The sequence below is a fragment of the Medicago truncatula genome, chromosome 1, assembly GCF_003473485.1.
Source record: "Medicago truncatula cultivar Jemalong A17 chromosome 1, MtrunA17r5.0-ANR, whole genome shotgun sequence".
NCBI lineage: Eukaryota > Viridiplantae > Streptophyta > Magnoliopsida > Fabales > Fabaceae > Medicago > Medicago truncatula.
This window is the reverse complement of record NC_053042.1, coordinates 10250327-10268943: the sequence shown is the minus strand read 5'-3', so window position 1 is coordinate 10268943 and position 18617 is coordinate 10250327. Positions and strand designations below refer to the sequence as shown.

Here is an 18617-nt window from a genome sequence, read left to right as displayed (position 1 = left end):
TAGCAATAAGAAGAGATTTGAGAGTCAAATATTGTGAAAGAGAAGAAATCAGAATGAGATTTGTGGTGATAACGTGGACCAATAAGAGAAAGAAAAACATAAATGGATAACAAGAAAGAAAAAACATGCAAAGCCACACAACACAACACGCACATATATTAACAACCATCACATCAAGAAGCAACTTAACGCAAATTTTTGTCAATCAAACCTGACATGTTACCTCCACCACCAAAATTTATTATTATCCCAAACTTTTTTCATTTTCATTATCACAGAATCCTTAAACAAAAATAAAACAAATAAAATACATAGTATAGTATTAATTAATTTTGATAAGAAAAATAATTAAAGAAGATCGTTGGTAGGTAGTTGAACTAACTCCAATGGTAGCATGTATCGACATGGCATTCTCCGTAGTTCATTCAACTTATTCTTATCCATGTTTGTTTTCCAACTCTTCTTCATTCTTCACCAACAATAGATTCCTGGGCTTGGGCCTGGGCTTTGAGTATCAAAGGAAAGGAAGAAGGATACTAAGGAGGCATGTCAAGTTTGTTATCAGTGCACAGCTTTCCAAGTCATTTTCATTCACCTTCGGACTTGATTCTCCGGTATCACTCTCTTATACTTATGATTTATAGTAATTCTAATATGTTATGTTATTATAGTTTTAACTTTCAAGTTGCAAGTTTATTTATAATGTTTAGTTTCTGTCACTTGAAATAATTAAATAAGACACTTTGCGGCTTAGTTTTTATGTCATTTGAATTATAAAATAGTGTGTTTGATGTTGATCATAGATTATACTTCCTTGTTGAGGAATTTAGTAATAAAAAGAAAATTCTATGAAATTAAACCTTTAGCTGGTTTGTGTGTGATGATCATGATTTGTTTGTGAAAATCACTTGTATTATGTTAGGAGAGAACTTAGATGTTATTTTTGCTATTCATAAATTCTAACATGTTATGTGTATTTTAAACTTTTATGCAAGTTTACATTTATAATGATTTTGTTTATACTATTAGAACCAACATGAGAATGAAGTAAGCGTAGCGGAGATGAGGATATTGCGTTAGATGAGTTGTAAGACTAATATAGGATTAGCAATGATAGAAATTAGGCTTAGGTGGTTTGGGACTATGAGAGAGACTATTAGAAAAGATTTAGAGATCGATGAGTTGGATCCAAATATGGTTTATGATAGAACATCATGGTGTAATTTGATCCATGTAGCCGACCTCACTTAATGGGATAATGCTTGGTTGTTGTTGTTGTATTAGATACTTATCCATGTGTTGTATTAGATAACTGTTTAATACTCATCGTCACTTCTATCCTGGGTCATGACTCTAATTCCCACATAGCATTCCACTCTAATACTAAGTTAAGCTAGCTTAAAGGATGAGGGTTTCTAAATGCATTTATACAACCAACAAACAATCCGGGAACCTGAGTAATGTGGGACTCGAATCAAACTTCAAACAATTTCAATATCTACTCTCACGCCTAGCATGGGTCGTGGGTCCAATTCCCACATTGCAATTCTTAACCCGACACCAATACCATGTTAAATGGGCTTGAATCTCATCCCAAAAGTTAATTCAAAGGATGAGGGTGCCCAAACACATACACCAAAGAACCTGAGCAATGTGAGACTTCAATACAACTTCAATAAAAGCAAAGCATAATTATTTCGAAATTGCAATGTGGTTTCTCAAGACTTGTTGTTGGGTAACTCTCATAGTAGTATGATTTCTTAATCATGTTTGCACAGTTTGTTGCTTTTGTTATTCTTTTAATTCCATATTTTTGGAATGTGAACTTGACCAATCTTGATGCATGCTATTAGAGATTCATTTGGTCCATTTTATTAGTTGTTTTGCATTATGATTCAGTTGGCATTGCTGGATAATTCTAAACTCGGAGTATGAAATTCAACATAAATGAATTGCTCTTGTTAATTTTTGTATGTGTTCTTCAACTTAGGCTTAGGCCTACTTGGGTAAACAACTTATTTTGCAGCTTATAGCATAAACACTTATAGATAAGTTATTTCTATAACCCAAGATAAAATAAAGTCAAACTATTTTCGTATAATCGATAAGCTTTTTTCATAAGCTATTTTAGAGAGCTTATGAAAATAAGCTGAAAACAACTTATGAACATGTCATAAGCTATTTTCATGAGTTCTCCCAAATAGTGTCACAAGTGCTTATGTTAGTAGATAAGCTCAAATAAGTCAATCCAACCAGGCCCTTAAATGAATTTCCGTATTTTTCTAATGTTTTTTGTTTATATGCATTGATGAATTAACTCTTGAACTTAATGTCATGGACTAACATTAATCTTTCCAATTTGTATTTGATGTTTCCATTTTTAGAATTTGAATTCCTTCCAATCCCATGATCTATCAAAATTGTCCTGGAGGGGACCAGTTCCGGGTGATATTGCTGAAGTCGAGGCATATTGTAGGATCTTTAGGAACTCCGAAAGGCTTCATTCTGCATTAATGGATGCATTATGCAATCCGTTGACTGGGGAATGCAGCGTCTCGTATGAGGTTTCATCAGATGAGAAACCTCAACTTGAAGATAAAATAGTTTCTGTTCTTGGATGCATGGTATCCCTTGTGAACAAAGGCAGGGACGATGTTCTTACCGGAAGGTCCTCAATTATAAACCCCTTTCATGACGGAGAGATTAGCGAGATCGAGGATAAGCTCCCTCCACTTGCCGTTTTCAGAAGCGAGATGAAAAGGTGTTCTGAGAGTTTGCATGTTGCCCTGCAGAATTATTTAACACCAGATGATGATCGGAGCTTAAATGTATGGAGGAAACTTCAGAAACTGAAGAATGTCTGCTATGATTCTGGTTTTCCTCGTGGTGAGGGTTATCCCTGCCCTACACTATTTGCTAATTGGTGTCCTGTATATTTTTCTTCTTCTAAAGAAGACACGGAATCTGAAGAATTAGAAACGGCTTTTTGGACTGGTGGTCAGGTAACAGAAGAAGGACTAACGTGGTTACTAGATAAAGGATACAAAACAATTATAGATATCAGAGCCGAGACTGTAAGAGATAATTTCTATCAAGTGGCCGTGAACGATGCTATTTCATCTGGCAAAATTGATTTAGTAAAAATCCCAGTTGAGGTTATGACTGCACCAACAATGGAACAGGTTGCGAGGTTTGCATCTTATGTTTCAGATAGCAGCAAAAGGCCTATCTATCTTCATAGCAAGGAAGGAGTTTGGAGATCATCTGCCATGGTGTCCAGATGGAGGCAGTACATGACTCGCTCTTCGTCACAAAATGTTTCTAGTCCACCAATTACCCCCTCTAACAGGTTATCACATTCTACAAATAGCTCCGCAAAACTGCTGGATTCTTCAGCGACTGCAGAAAGATCCTCCCTCGACAAGGATGTTACTTCATTGCAAGACAGTTTCGATGCAACATGTAGTTCTGTAACATCTGACAGAAGTGTCTCTGAAAAGGGGTATGATGAGAATACACAAGGTAATGGAGCCGTAAATGGAATTTCTCCTGACAAGGAAGGATCTTTCCCAAGTTTTTCCAGCAAGATTAACCCTTTAAAAGCTCAAGTTCCTCCTCCTGATATCTTTTCCAAAAAAGTGATGTCCAAGTTTTTGGGTAGCAGGAAGATTTCACCTCCCGATTATGTCAATTATCAAATCAAAAGGGCAAAATTCTTACCGCAGTTTAAGGACATGGCTATTGGAAGACGTGAAAGAGATGTGGTTGTTTCCAATGGTACTATTGTGGGCACTGATAGTTTAAATGGATCAGCTCATGTTGATCATCCATCTGGAGAGCCCGAAATTACGGTCGATGACAATCAAAAGTCGGTGAATGGGAATACATCTAGTTCTAGTAGGAAAACAGTAAACAACTTAAGTCAAGGGGAATTACATTACATGGCTAATGCCGACGTCTCCGCTGTTGCGAATAATAATAATAATAATAATAATAATGTATCAACTAAATCTCCAAGGGTTGAAAATGGAAAGGTCAAGGCTGGGTTAGCTTTACGCGATGAAGAGTTGGGATCCCTTGAAGGCGATATGTGTGCGTCGTCAACGGGAGTTGTAAGGGTGCAGTCAAGAAAGAAAGCCGAGATGTTCTTGGTTCGGACAGATGGATTTTCTTGTACTAGAGAAAAGGTCACGGAATCTTCTTTGGCTTTCACTCATCCTAGCACTCAGCAACAGATGCTTATGTGGAAGTCTACACCAAAGAATGTGCTGTTGTTAAAAAAGCTTGGGGATGAACTATTGGAAGAAGCAAAAATGGTAATGATTTTCTTTGACTCTAAGAAGCATGATATTCAATGGTTTAGAATAGGCATAGCACTAGAGTTTCTGTAGTTAATGTATAGGTGCAACTTAATTGCAAAAATATTTTGCATCGAAGATGTGAATATTCATGCATTTGTTAGTGTTTTTTGTTTTCTTTTTTTTAAATTCTTATTGAAATTACGAGTATTTATTATGAAGTTTTTAAATAAATCAAGTACATCCATCCTTAATCCAGTTTCTATATCTAATCTGCAGGTTGCTACTTTTCTACATCACCAAGAGAAAATGAATGTTATTGTGGAACCTGATGTGCATGATGTACTTGCTAGAATTCCAGGTTTTGGATTTGTGCAGACCTTTTATAGCCATGATACAAGGTACTTTAGTTTGAAATAATAACATTGTTGAACTCACTTCAATTCTACGCACTTTGTTTACTTAAAGCTACTCCTTTGATTCAGTGATCTACACGAGAAAGTAGATTTTGTGGCTTGCTTGGGGGGAGACGGTGTTATACTGCATGCATCAAATCTATTCAGAGATGCTGTTCCCCCAATTGTATCATTTAACCTTGGTTCCCTTGGTTTTCTGACTTCTCATAGTGTAAGCTTTTCAAATCATAATTTATTTTAGGCTAAATTATACCAGAGTCCTTTAATTAAATTTAATGTTTCAAACAGGTCCTTTATATTTTTTTCATGTCAAGTTAGTCATTTTTGTTTAAAAACGTCAATAATGTTGGACCAAACTTTATTTTTCATCTATGTTACAGAAAGTCGTACTTGATCAAGTTGATCATTCAAAAGTGTAAATTACATCTTCAGTTCATCAAGATTACATCTAAATTATATCATAATGACCGCTACAATATGTAATCAATCATAACGAACATTACCTTTTTTAATTTTTATCCAAGGTTTTTGCTTCTTGTTGTCAATGAGGATTTAATTGTGGTGCTGAGTGGTGAGATATTTTTCACAGTCTATCATTCAATTATCATGTACACAAATTTGTAACAGAAGTGGACTAAAAATGAAAGTTGGTTCAACGGTGTGAACAATTTTAAAGATAAAAGACTAATTTGACACGAAAAAAAGATGAAAGACTTTTTTGAAATTTTAAATTAAGTTAAAGAACCCCTGATGTAGTTGTCTTTATTTTATCATAAAATAATATCGGCAGCTTCAATTCAATGTCATTTGTTTGACTTCTGTTCTGCTCCGTGTATGTAGTTTGACGACTACAGGCAAGACTTAAGACAAGTCATTCACGGAAATACTTCACGAGATGGTGTCTACATTACTCTTAGGATGCGTCTCCGATGTGAAATTTTTCGTAAAGGTAAAGCAATTCCAGGGAAAGTATTTGATATCCTCAATGAGGTGGTTGTTGATCGGGGTTCTAATCCATACCTTTCAAAGATTGAATGCTATGAACACGAACACCTTATAACCAAAGTGAGTGTCAATTTATGTTTTTATAATGCGTGCTCTAAATTTATATGCATGTTTCGTATTCTATGATGAAACAGTTAATTTTGAAATTTCATATCTCAAAACAACTTTATATGATGCAATGCTGTACCTTCTATATGACAGATGTCATGTCTTTCAGGTACAAGGTGATGGAGTCATCGTTGGCACTCCTACGGGAAGTACTGCATATTCTACGGCGGCTGGAGGTTCCATGGTAAGCTTTTAGTAGAGTTTTATTTACTACTATGAAAATATTAAATTTACTGCTCTGGTATCCATGCCTTGAAAGAATTTGGTAACAGTTATTATAAATTCTCAGTCATTGTTGATTACACCCCGGTCACTATCACCATGTGACTGGGGATGCTATGATTATGAATAAGACTTATGATCAATCATGAAAGCTAATTTATCTTTTAAAAACCACAATTATCATTATAATTATTAAATTTTAGCAACATAAACATCTCTTTAGTATGTTTATGTCTTGCACCTTGTATCAAGGGTTTCATGTTTCTAGTATGAACATGGATGAACAATATTAACACAAGAACATTCACGTGCTCGTTAATTTCTTTTGGTCATTTTCCAATTCCATATCATCCCAAACATATTTTCAATCTTCCGGCATATTAATTTAACATCTGAATACATATTTCACATTCCCAAAACAGAATCAAAGTCATTCGAACAGAATTCAAACCGCATATGTGTCCATAAACATCGAGAACATGCAATAGGGGCAATCAAGCTTTCCAGCAACATTTGTATACTCAACTAAACTCCAAATCGCACCAAGTTTTTAAGGGTGAATCTGTGACAGATACAGAAACGTGTTAGTGCCGTTTTTCATCCAAAAATCACGCTACAGTTTTATAGAAAAATTCCTAACAGAAATGGGTTCATCAGTTTGACCAAAATTGCATATCATTCAACTTCCATCAGCATTTTTGGGTTCAAGACATATCTAATGGTCACAAAATTTCGTCGAGATCATTCCGAACAATATCAATTCCGTAAAACAGAAGCACAACTCGAATATCCAGTGGTAGTATGCATTATGCACAGCCAAATTTACAATTTTTCAAGTACAAAAACTTCAAATTTATCAAGATGATGTTAGAATACTTAGTAAGCCTCCAAGACCTCAACTTTTCCATCAAACATGTTACTAAAGCCAAACAAAATATAGGAGATCAAGGTTCAGGGATTTTTCAAATCATACCGCCCTTTTTTATGGAGCAATTGAAAGGATGACAAAGCAAAAGAATAACCCTACATGCATTTAGAATAATAATTAAATTATTTTGGCATTGATGGATGTATAAAAAACATGGGTATGAGTAAGGTATTAGTACAATATACGAACTGATGTTACCTAAAACTGGAATTTTGCATTCCCTACCTTGATTTTATTATATAATGAAATATGAATAGAAGTAGCTTTATATTGCAATTTATCGTTTCATTTCTTGATGTTATTATCTGACGACAAAAGCAAATTGCAGGTCCATCCAAACGTTCCGTGCATATTGTTTACCCCAATCTGTCCACATTCACTGTCATTTAGACCAGTCATACTTCCAGATTCTGCTCGATTAGAATTAAAGGTAAAGTTAATCATTCTATTCGTTAAACATATTGGATATTAAAATTTCATTGCTTATGGTTAGTCTTCTATGCCAGAATATGTTTCCCTCTGTCTTGGCAGCATTGATAAATTATGATTTTGGATCTAGGCATTTATTTGAAAGTAACACTTTAAGGTTTTGATAAGGATACGATTTACATGGTGTTTGTTGATAACAGATTCCAGAAGATGCTAGAAGTAATGCGTGGGTCTCGTTCGATGGAAAAAGAAGACAACAGCTCTCAAGAGGAGACTCAGTCCGGATACATATGAGTGAGCATCCCCTTCCAACTGTTAACAAGTTTGACCAAACGGGTGATTGGTTCCGCAGCTTGATTCGCTGCCTAAATTGGAACGAGAGGCTTGATCAAAAGGCTTTATAATCCTTCTGAAAATGAAGAACAAGACTTGTATAAGTATAATTACTGTATAGATTACTGAACTAAGAGCAGATAATACTAGCATTATATTGCATTGGCTTCCATTGTAAAGATAGGGTTTGCCAATGGTTTTCCAACATGTTATAATGGAAATATTCAGTTGTATATACAAATTTTTTAAGAAAGTAATAAATTGTTGATATTAGAAGCAGCTTATTGTTCCATCTGAATAAATATGTGGCTGTTTGCTAGATTTTTTTTTAATCCTTTTTATAAACTCTGGAAAACATGATTTCTTTTTCACATAGTGGCTATTTGTATATCATTTGCAGCAACTTGGGAAGAACAACTTGCAATTCTTTCACTGCGTTAAGAGGAGTTTTACATCGGATGAAAATATGCTCCGAAAATGAGGTTATAAGTAGTAGACATCCTCACTTTACAAGCCAATTTTATAGGATGGTGGGTACCCACGAGGGTACGGGGCGGGCACGGATATCATATTTATCGAACGGGACAAAGACAGATATCATATTATCCGTATCTATGGGTACCTATTGACGTCCCTAAATATATAAGTATTACTTGTTGCAGGGACAATAAAAATCATGATTCACCGATGCAATTTATTATAAATAATAAATGTTAAACGGCTTCAACTTATCAAATTAAATATTGGATTTTGTCTTGGCCAAGTTGGATTAATAACTAATATATTCTCAATTCGTTAAAATATATGATTGAGAATTGGAATCTTAGCTGTACATAATTGAAATATTTAGCAGCTTGTGCTGCCACCTATTATTAGAGTATACAATATACATATTTTTGGGACGTTGGTCAACTTTTTCAGGCCACTAGAAAGACAAGTTGTCGTTTGCTGTGGCAGTTGTGACTGTGAATTGTGGACAACTTCTACACGTCTCCAAAGTATCAAAGTAAGTCACATAAAGCAACTCAAATTAGTTTAGTCGCAAAATATCTAATTAAATAAAATAGTTTTACAACTTCATAGCTCTAAATTTTGTTCACTCTTCTACATACATACATCATTAAAAAGATAAGTCATAGAGGAAAAAAAAACAACTTACGTGGAGTAAACAATCTGTGTGCTAAACTTAGTACTTACCTTTCAAATTTTTTCTTCAATGGAAAAAAATAGAAACCATCGTAAACTCAAACATATAACAGAGGTGTTAGGGTTCGAACTTCAATCATGACGTATAATCTGATAATTTTAACATAGTTATCTACGAATCATAAAACCACACCAATAGCTACTAGTTAACTACATAATATTGTTTCAGTAAAGAAGAAAGTATAAAATTGTGTAACAAATCAAATATTTTCTTCCATAATCATATAGGATAACATTACAAAAGTATACAAACTGGAATTTTTTTTTTAGCTATCTATGACTACATCACATTAAATTTTAATAACTTGGAAGGTTCATATGAGCCTTCAAATAATTTCAGAACAATCCTAATTAATCTAATCTAAACACTATAACTGCACAAACAAATCAAGCTTGTTCAATCATTTGAAACTAACCATACTTGTAGAGTAAGATGAATTATAATAAGGTGTTGATCTTCCACTTTGCATACCATTCAAAAGAGAAGATTGAAAAGATTCATGACCAAGTGGAACAGGCCTATCAGGTAAATTAGGTATATCAATATCACCTTCTAACATCTTAATTGCCTCAGCAATTGTAGGTCTTAATGCAACCATTGCATGAGCACAAAGAATTCCAACAAGCACAAATCTTTCCATGATTTTCTCTGGCCCTTCATCTTTAACTGCTTGATCAAATATTTCATGAATTTTTCCTGTTTTTGCAAGTGTCCAAGCCCAATCAGTGATCAAAACAACTGGTGAATTCATTGTATCAAGCACTTTTCTACCACTCATTATCTCAAGTATCACAATGCCAAAACTATAAACATCACTTTTCTCAGTTAGTTGTCCATATAAAGCATACTCAGGTGCTAAATAACCATATGTACCAGCTACTCTTGTTGTGAGATGAGATTGTCCTTCATTTCCTTGTTTTGCCAAACCAAAATCAGCAACTTTCGCTTTCATTTTCGAATCCAAAAGTATATTCGTCGCCTTAATATCGCGATGAAAAATCGGAGGTTTGATTTCATAATGCAAATAAGCTAGCCCTTTAGCCACATCAAGTATAATATTCTTCCTTTGTGGCCAAGTAAGCTTATTAGCACCATTAACTGATAATTGGTAACTTAAACTTCCATTAGGCATATAATCATAAACCAAAAACCTTCTCTTACCTTTTACATTATGACTTGCAACACAACAACCTCTTAAAGCAAGAAGATTCCTATGCTTGATTTTGCTTATAATCTCAACTTCATAGATAAATTCTTCATCCCCTCTAGTATCCAAATCAAAAATTTCTTTCACTGCAACCAAAGTTCCATCTGAAAGTGTTCCTTTGAACACAACACCATCACCACCTTGACCAATCATATTCTTCTGTGAAAACTTGTTTGTAGCCTTTTCAAGCTCTGATATATGAAACCATTTAGCTCCTGTATTAGGTAAAACACTGTCTCTAACACTGTTTTCAATTGACCTGTGATAAATATTCTCCTTCCTCATCTTATCCCATTTCCTATACATAATTATAAGCACAAAAGCTAGAACAACACCAACAAGAGCACCTATTAAACCAAAAACAAGTTTCAAAATTTTTCCATTATTTGATGACCCTTTTGATGAAAGTGGCATACCAAGTATACAACCAGCTGTTTCAGGATGTGTAGGACCAAATTTATTAACAACACCAATAGCATATAAAATTGAAAAATAAAAACACTTGGTTGAATTTTTTGGAGCAATAGTACTAAGCTGAGTAGTAACTTTGAAACCAGCATCAGTACAAATACCACAGCTAGTTTCAGAACTCAAATCACCATTACAAGCAGTGTCTAAAGGACTTAAGATACCAACCTTTTCTCTCCAATCTGTGAGGTTTGTGATACCTGCACAGTATGATGTGTTTGTGACAAATTGTGTTGAGTTTTGGAAACAAGAAGGGACTAATTCAGGTTGAATTCTTAAGGAAGAAAGCTTGAGTTGGAAGTCTTGTAAACATGTTGTGGAAGTGTTTTCATCTGGGAGCTGAAATATTGAAGTTTCTTTGAGATGTTTTGCAAGTCCTATACCAAAGAGACTAAGAAGTGATTGGCAACAGTGTTGTGAGTCAATTGGATCTCTGCATGATGATGAGTCCCATGGAAAGGTCTCAACATAGCTGAGATCCATAGGGCATGATGCTGCAGAAGCAGAAGGAGTAGCTATGAAAATGGTGAAGAGGAGAAGAAGAAACATTGGTTTGTTATTCATCTTTTGGATTTGTGTTGAAGACACAAACATAGTGGATTGATTTTTTTGAAAGCATTTGAGGCTTATAATAGACATGTTTTTGAGAGATGAGTTTGTTTTACTAGTCAACCTCGGCATACTATGGTCAAAAGACATGTTTTATAGTATATTAATATTTCATTATAATAAGATAATGAAATGAGCATGTGGGCATTCACGGACAAAGTGATGTGGTTTCTTTTGTTGGTCTTAGTCAAAATGTTTGTATGAATTTTGGTTAACAAATAATATAGGTTGTTAAGGGAACCTTCCTATTGAGTTTCAGGGTAATTAGTTAAAGTGATGCAATTTTAACAACTGGATTTTGATGCCCTATAAAATATACATTGCATTTCATTGGAAGAGAGACAAGAAAATAATAAAAAAGTTCAATTGTTTGTCTTGCTATGTATATGTATATTGGATCCTACACTCGGATAAAAAGATATGGTTGGGTTAGAAATTCAAACCTAAAATTTAATCGAATCTCTGTAATAATGATAAGTTATGTAATAATGTCAGTTTTGGGTCATTATCTAAAAGCAAACACTATATAACTCGAGAATATTGTCAAATGAACAAGACTAAAATAAGCATAGAAACCTACCAATAAATATTAGCTTATAAGATATGAGAATGTTCAATTGGACGGGTGCGGAGTCTAGATGAGAGATGATTATGAATGATAATGTTAGAGAGTGTTGGAGTAGCACTTATTGATTGTGGAAACTTGACTTAGGTAGTTTGATCATTCAGAGAGAAATTTTATAGATTTTGTAATAAAAATAGTAGATTAGATTAAATGTAATCAAACCTTTAGAGATAAATGAAGACCTAAAATAATTGTAAAAAAAAAATAATATTAAAAACCTTGAGATTAACAATAGAGATTTGATATATCATAAATAGTGAATAATTAGATGGAGAAAAAGTCAAACACTTTGAAAATTGATGGGCTAAAATCTTAGATTTAAAAATGGAGAGATTAAAATCGTAAGCGAGAAAAAAATAAAAAGATCAAAATAAGATTTACAAGTAATATTATTGAGGAAAATTTAAGTGATCGATGACATACATTTATCTAAATAAGATGTTATACTTGAAATAAATATATGTCATATAACATGTATTGTAAATATTTATCTCAACAAATTTTACATATCCTAATCCTGCCAACATATTTTTATATGAGGAATTGTTACTTAAATATCTCTACAATTACAATAAACGAATCTAAACTCTAATACCACTTAAGGATTTAGATTAAGCCTAACTCAGTCCATAAAATTAAAGTGTAAGATTGTCCGTCACTTATGACCGTTATTCAAACTGAGTGATTTCTGGTAGGGATAATGTATAATATATGTAAGGGTCATGGTTCGAATCCGAACACACACAAAAAAAAACTGAGTGATTTTATCGTTGTCTTAAAAAAAAAAAAATCCTGAAAACAATTATGGATTTCAAAAATAATAAAATTGGGAGAAATTAGAGATTTGAGCCATTTCAATTTTGATTTCCCGTCTCAGCATTGTGTTTTAGATTTTACGTCCTAGTGCAGTGTTTATTTGATCCAGGTTGAAAAATTAGTTATGATTAAGTGCAAATTCAATTAATGATTTTTGCGTCCTCAACGTTGCAGATCTAGAAACATAAATGTTTCGGTGGCGAATATAGTCATATTTGTAGGTATATGTACTCCTCTGTTTTATGCTATTAACATGAATGTTGTGACCTATGAGTTTGTTTGCAAATTCATTTGTTTTTAGCGACTTTGAATTTGTATTGTACCAATGTACTCTATTAATTTGAATGAATGAATATTATTTATTTTTGTAAAAAAAAGTATGTTTCTCATGAAAAGAGAGCTCTAGTATATTTAGTGTTTGATATTGTTTATCTGACCAATGATTATTCCATTCATATTTTAAATTATAATTCTCCCAAATAATTTCTTTTCGATGGAGTTCATTAAACCACTTGAATTCAATAATTTGATTAGATATTTCTCTCTTACCGATAAATATTCATATATAATTTTGACAATAGTTAAGTCACTACTTTAAACTTTAAAAAATCATAAATAAAAATGAACAAAAAACTTATAAAAAACTACATTTAAAAAAGGAAGGGAGAGAGTAAGAATGGGACACCATCATTTATTTAGTTTTTTTTTTAGTCAAATAACCATTGACTAGAATTTCACAACTTACAATAAATAGGTAAAAAAATTTAGGTTCGAACTCCAACTCCTGTATGTTTCAATGCCTCTACCAACTAACCATACTCCCAAAGATTTTATTTCTCATCTTCTAAGTGGGATACCAAGTATACAACTAGCTGCAGCAGGATCTGTAGGACCAAAATGATTCACAATACCAATAGCATATAAAACTGAAAAGAAAAAGCACTTAGTTGCATTTTTTGGATCAATACTTGTAAGCTGAGAAGTGACTTTGAAACCAGCATCAGTGCACATGCTGCAACTGGTGTCCGATTTCAAATCACCTTTACAAGAAGTGTCTAAAGGGCTAATTCTACCAACTTTTTGCTTCCAATCTTTGATGTTTGTGATACCTGCGCAGCTTGAGTTGTTGATAAATTGAGTTGAGTTGTGGAAACAAGAAGGGACTAACGAAGGTTGGATCTTTAAGCATGAAAGTTTGAGTTTGAAATCTTGTAAGCAAGATTTTAAAGTGTTTTTATTAGGAAGTTGAAAGAGTGAAGTTTCTTTCAAGTGTTTTGCAAGTCCTATGCCAAAGAGACTAAGAAGAGTTTGACAACAGTGTTGTGTGTCAATTGGGTCTCTGCAGGATGATGTGTCCCATGGGAAGGTCTCAACATAGCTAAGATCCATAGGACATGATATTGAAGAAGCAGAAGGAGTAGCTATGGAAAGGGTGAAGAGGAGAAGAAGGAACATTGGTTTGTTATCCATTTTTTGGATTTGTGTTGAAGACACAAACACAGTGGATTGATGTTTTTTTGAAAGCATTAGAAGCTTATTATAGACATTTTTCAGAGATGAGTTTGTTTTACTAGTCACCCTCAGCGTACTATGGTCAAAAGACATTTATTATATATTAATACTAACTACATTATAATAAGTTAATCAAATGAACATGCATGCGGGCATAATGATGTGGTTTCTTTTGTTGGTCTTAGTCAAAATGTTACTATGAATTTTGGTTTACAAATAATATAGGTAGATAAGGGAACCTTCCTACTGAGTTGAGTTTCAGGGTAATTAGTAAAATATATACTGCATATTGTTGGAACTTGTGTGCGGGGTCTGCTACAATAACTTGATCAAGAAGATGATAAATATGACTATGATGAAGCGTGCACATAAATTACAAAGATTATTGTATATCTTGATTTTTGAGAAGATGCTGTTGCACTTGAAACCTGAAAAGTTTAATGATTATACATGTAAAACTCAAAGCGCATGGGGTTGCCACACTAACCTTTAGGTTCGATTCGCCCCCACCAATAATTGTATATTGGATGCAATAGAAATGACCAGTGAATCCGATACTATGAGTTCCTTGACGTGTATTGCACAACCACACCAAACGTATCTCCTAACAATATTTATTTTACAGATTTATGGTTCCAGCAATTCACTCATGCATTAGAGAATTGATGGATGATTTAGAGTAAGAGAATGATGGAGAATTATGTTGTTAATGTAACAAAATTCTGTCCAAAATTATGTTGTTATTGTTCTTCTGTGTTCAAATTAATGCCCAAATGTCAAACATTTATAGTGCATTATATGACCCTTCACATGAGAGAAAGCACCCATTTGACTTGAACCAATGCTATGGTTCATTAAGCACCCCTTTGTCAAAGGTTATGATCATATACACTTGAATCAATGCTATGGTTCATTAAGCACCCTTTTGCCAAAAGTTACAACCATATAAACTTCAATCAATGATAAGGCTCATTAAGCACCCCTTTGCTAAAAGTTTCAATGTATATGAAAGATTCCCATGAAGAGTTACAACTCTTGGTGAAGAGTTAAAACTTTTGAGTCTAAAGTGATTCCATTATTTTGGAAAGCACCCATTTGCTAAAGAAATTATTATCATTAATATTGTGTTGATATTATATGTACATGTTAATATGAAAGTAATTGTTAATTTCTTATTTATCATTATATTAAAAATAATTTGAGTTTATCTTGGATTATTGTAAGTTGACATATGTTCATGGAGGAAAGTTATAGAAAATATTAATGGTAATAATCCAAAATATACTCATGATAATAATCCAAAATAATGGAATCACTTTAGAATCAAAAGTTGTAACTCTTCACCAAGAATTGTAACTCTTTATGGGAATCTTTCATATACATTGAAACCTTTAGCAAATGGGTGCTTAATGAACCTTAGCGTTGATTCAAGTGTATATGGTTATAACCTTTGGCAAAAAGGTGCTTAATGAACCATATCATTGATTCAAGTATATATGATCATAACCCTTGGCTAATGGGCGCTTTCTCTCATATGAATGGTCATATAATGCACTATAAATGCTTGTTTCTAATTGACCAGCTTTTGAGTAGTTTGAATTTGGACTATCACATGGGCTTGCATTTTGGCTCCAAAGAAGGGGCAATTTTAATAAATAAACCTAAGATAATCTAGGGTTTTGCTAGGGCTTGCTTGCAAATTGGCTTTGCATTTGTATAGTAAGATATACAATGGCAAGGCTAGAGTCTCAGCATTGGAGGACCAATTAAGATAAATATTTTTTGTAGTCGATTATTTTCATAAATTAACAATGTTAAATTTTGGACCAAAGATTTAGAAATGGATAACAAAAATCATTACTTAGACAAAATAGAAAGATAAAAAAATAAGATTTAGAGGAAATATTAATGAGGATAGTGACTGATGACATATCAATATTATTTTTTTGTTATCCATTTCTAAATCTTTGGTCCAAGAGTTAACATTGTTAATTTATGAAAATATATGTATATCATCATATCATATAACATGTATTATAGAATTTTTTTCTCAAGAAATTTTACACATTTCTAATCCCGCCAACATACTTATGTGAGGAATTGTTACTCAAACATCTTTACAATAAACAAATCTAAGGTACACTATAATACCATTTTAAAATTTAAAGATAAGCCTAATTAAACTCTACAAAATTAAATTGTAAGAAGAAAGTTGTCCGTCTCTTGTAACAACTATTCAGGCTGAGGGATATCATTATTGTCTTCAAAGTTGACACATGAAATGATCATTGAATCCTCCTTCATCAAATCAGAAATGTGTTATAAATATCACTATACATACATGATGTACAATTGACTGTAGAAAACTAAAATCTGAATCATTAGACCTTTCCATCTGATGTAGGAAGAATATTATGATCAGTTTTCAAGGTAGTAAGTACATAATTTGTACCTCTAGAGGGAGAAGAAGAAGGGGAAGGTAGCTTCTTTGGAAGCATCTGTTCCCAATATTGATCCTTAAGTAATCTTGACCCTTTTGATAGAACAATAAAAGTAACAAGAACCAATAACAAGCACTGGTGTCTCCATGAAACTATCATAATGGTCATGAATAGTGTTAATTCAAGATATGAACCGGAAAAACACAAGAAAGTTTTCCTTAGGGTAGCTTGCCAAGTCAAAATCTAAATGCTTCAATGCGTCCCCACAACTATTTATATATTTCCAGAAGTCTTAACTATCCTTCTTGAACACATCAAATTCCTTCTTTGCGACCAACTCTTCAGGATGATAACAACAACTCCATACACCTTTGATTATGTCAACAAAATGTAATTCAAAACCATAAGAAATGAATCATCGACAATCCCACTTAAAAACCAATTTCTTCACTGATATTCACCCTTTTTCTTCATTTACTTCTAGAATTCCTTTTATATTTTCTTGAACTTCTCACATTCATGCTTGGTGATAAAGTGATATGTTGGCAAATGTTGTGTTGATGCTCTAACATTTACCTAGTCATATTTTTGCTCGCTTAAGTGGTAATAGGGCAACATTTTTAATAACTTTCTTCTCATCACCAAACTTTTTTTATGCACGCTTATGGGTCTGGGCTAAAGGGTTGGGTATGGAAGTGGAAAAAGGTTTTGATGAATTTATGTAGACGATGGTGAAGTTAAAATTTATTTTGTGAAGGAACCGGATAGATTTGTAAAGGAATGTGAAACGAAGTGTTTGAGATTTTTGTTTTTTAAAAATGAGAGATTTTGGATGTTTGCAAATGGAAGTCATAGAATTGATGTTTAATGAGAGTTAGTAGTTTTATGGTTCAATGATGGGAGAAAAAGATGGTGGGATGATGGAATTTTGGTGGTGTAGGAAGGTAGTGGGTGGAAAAAATATGCAAAAAGTACACTGGTCTGGGCCACACGCTGTCTTATGTGAAAGAATTTATACCTTACACTTAGAACTTGTCTCCACTCAAGTTTTCTCTTTGGGATTTGAATTTTTGAAACCCGATACCACTTAATAATTTTCCTCAACATTTATCACCCAACCAAAACTTGCAAGTGAAAGATGTATTTTTCTGTATCTTTGTCCTTGTAATAGAAAAACAAACAAAATCATTAAAAATTAAAATATAGATGTGTGAACACTCCCTTCTTGAGGTTTGCCTCCCTTAAGCGCTTATTTATTATCATTAGCTTTACAAATCAACACCGAAGTTAGGATGGATAATATGACAAGAAAAATATATCATTCTTCCTCTTTTTTCCTTTAGGTAGAAATCCCATGTACTTGAGATATGACAATAAGTGTTCCCATTCCCCCATAACTAGACCCAACTAATTGAGCTAAGGCATTTTTAAGGTTACATATTCCCTCTTGTAATTTTTAATTTTGAACTTAGGGGTACCTATGAAGGGCTTTACTATTGTAGTATTCCTGAATCTAAGCTCAACTAATTGAGCTGAGGCAATTTTAAGGTTAAAGATTTTCTTTTTCAATGATTGACATAAAATAAAAGTTATTTTTACTATATTGAAAAAGCCAAATTATATATATATATATGAGAATGATGAGAATAATAATCACCCATCAGATTACAAATAGATGGTTGAGATTTAAAAAGCTTATTTAATTAATAAAATTGTGTAAGCGTGGTTTGGTTTTCATCTATCCCACCACCAACTACCATTTACGTTTTCCACTCTTCATCATTATCGACATTGGTATTTCAAACAAGAAACGAAGCTTTTCCTTTTTTTTTTTTTTTTTTTTTTTTTTACAATACACATGCAGACGTGCATAATTACTAGTTTATATAGTAAACTAAGTAACATTATTTCATGAACAACATTGATTTTAATGTTTATTACTAAATGATATATTAGATTTTCAGGGTTTCCTCTTCTTTTTCTCCGCGTGATC

General features: G+C 33.1%; 3 protein-coding genes across 3 annotated transcripts; 1 reads left to right on the top strand and 2 right to left on the bottom strand.

Moving 5' to 3' along the window:
• The first annotated feature begins 204 nt into the window (after nt 1–204).
• LOC25482442 (NAD kinase 2, chloroplastic) lies at nt 205–8018 on the top strand. The gene is made up of 8 exons (XM_013610995.3): nt 205–614; nt 2385–4316; nt 4578–4699; nt 4784–4925; nt 5555–5779; nt 5937–6011; nt 7306–7407; nt 7607–8018. The coding sequence occupies exons 1-8, from the start codon at nt 387–389 to the stop codon at nt 7808–7810; spliced, it is 3030 nt and encodes a 1009-aa protein (XP_013466449.1). The 5' UTR covers nt 205–386; the 3' UTR covers nt 7811–8018.
• A 1115-nt stretch (nt 8019–9133) lies between these two features.
• Nucleotides 9134–11300, bottom strand: LOC25482441 (probable receptor-like protein kinase At1g11050). Its single transcript, XM_013610994.3, has one exon. It carries the CDS (start codon nt 11258–11260, stop codon nt 9347–9349), a length of 1914 nt encoding a protein of 637 aa, XP_013466448.2. The 5' UTR covers nt 11261–11300; the 3' UTR covers nt 9134–9346.
• A 2039-nt stretch (nt 11301–13339) lies between these two features.
• LOC25482440 (probable receptor-like protein kinase At1g11050) lies at nt 13340–14251 on the bottom strand. Its single transcript, XM_013610993.3, has one exon. It carries the CDS (start codon nt 14196–14198, stop codon nt 13509–13511), a length of 690 nt encoding a protein of 229 aa, XP_013466447.2. The 5' UTR covers nt 14199–14251; the 3' UTR covers nt 13340–13508.
• Between the last annotated feature and the right edge of the window lie 4366 nt (nt 14252–18617).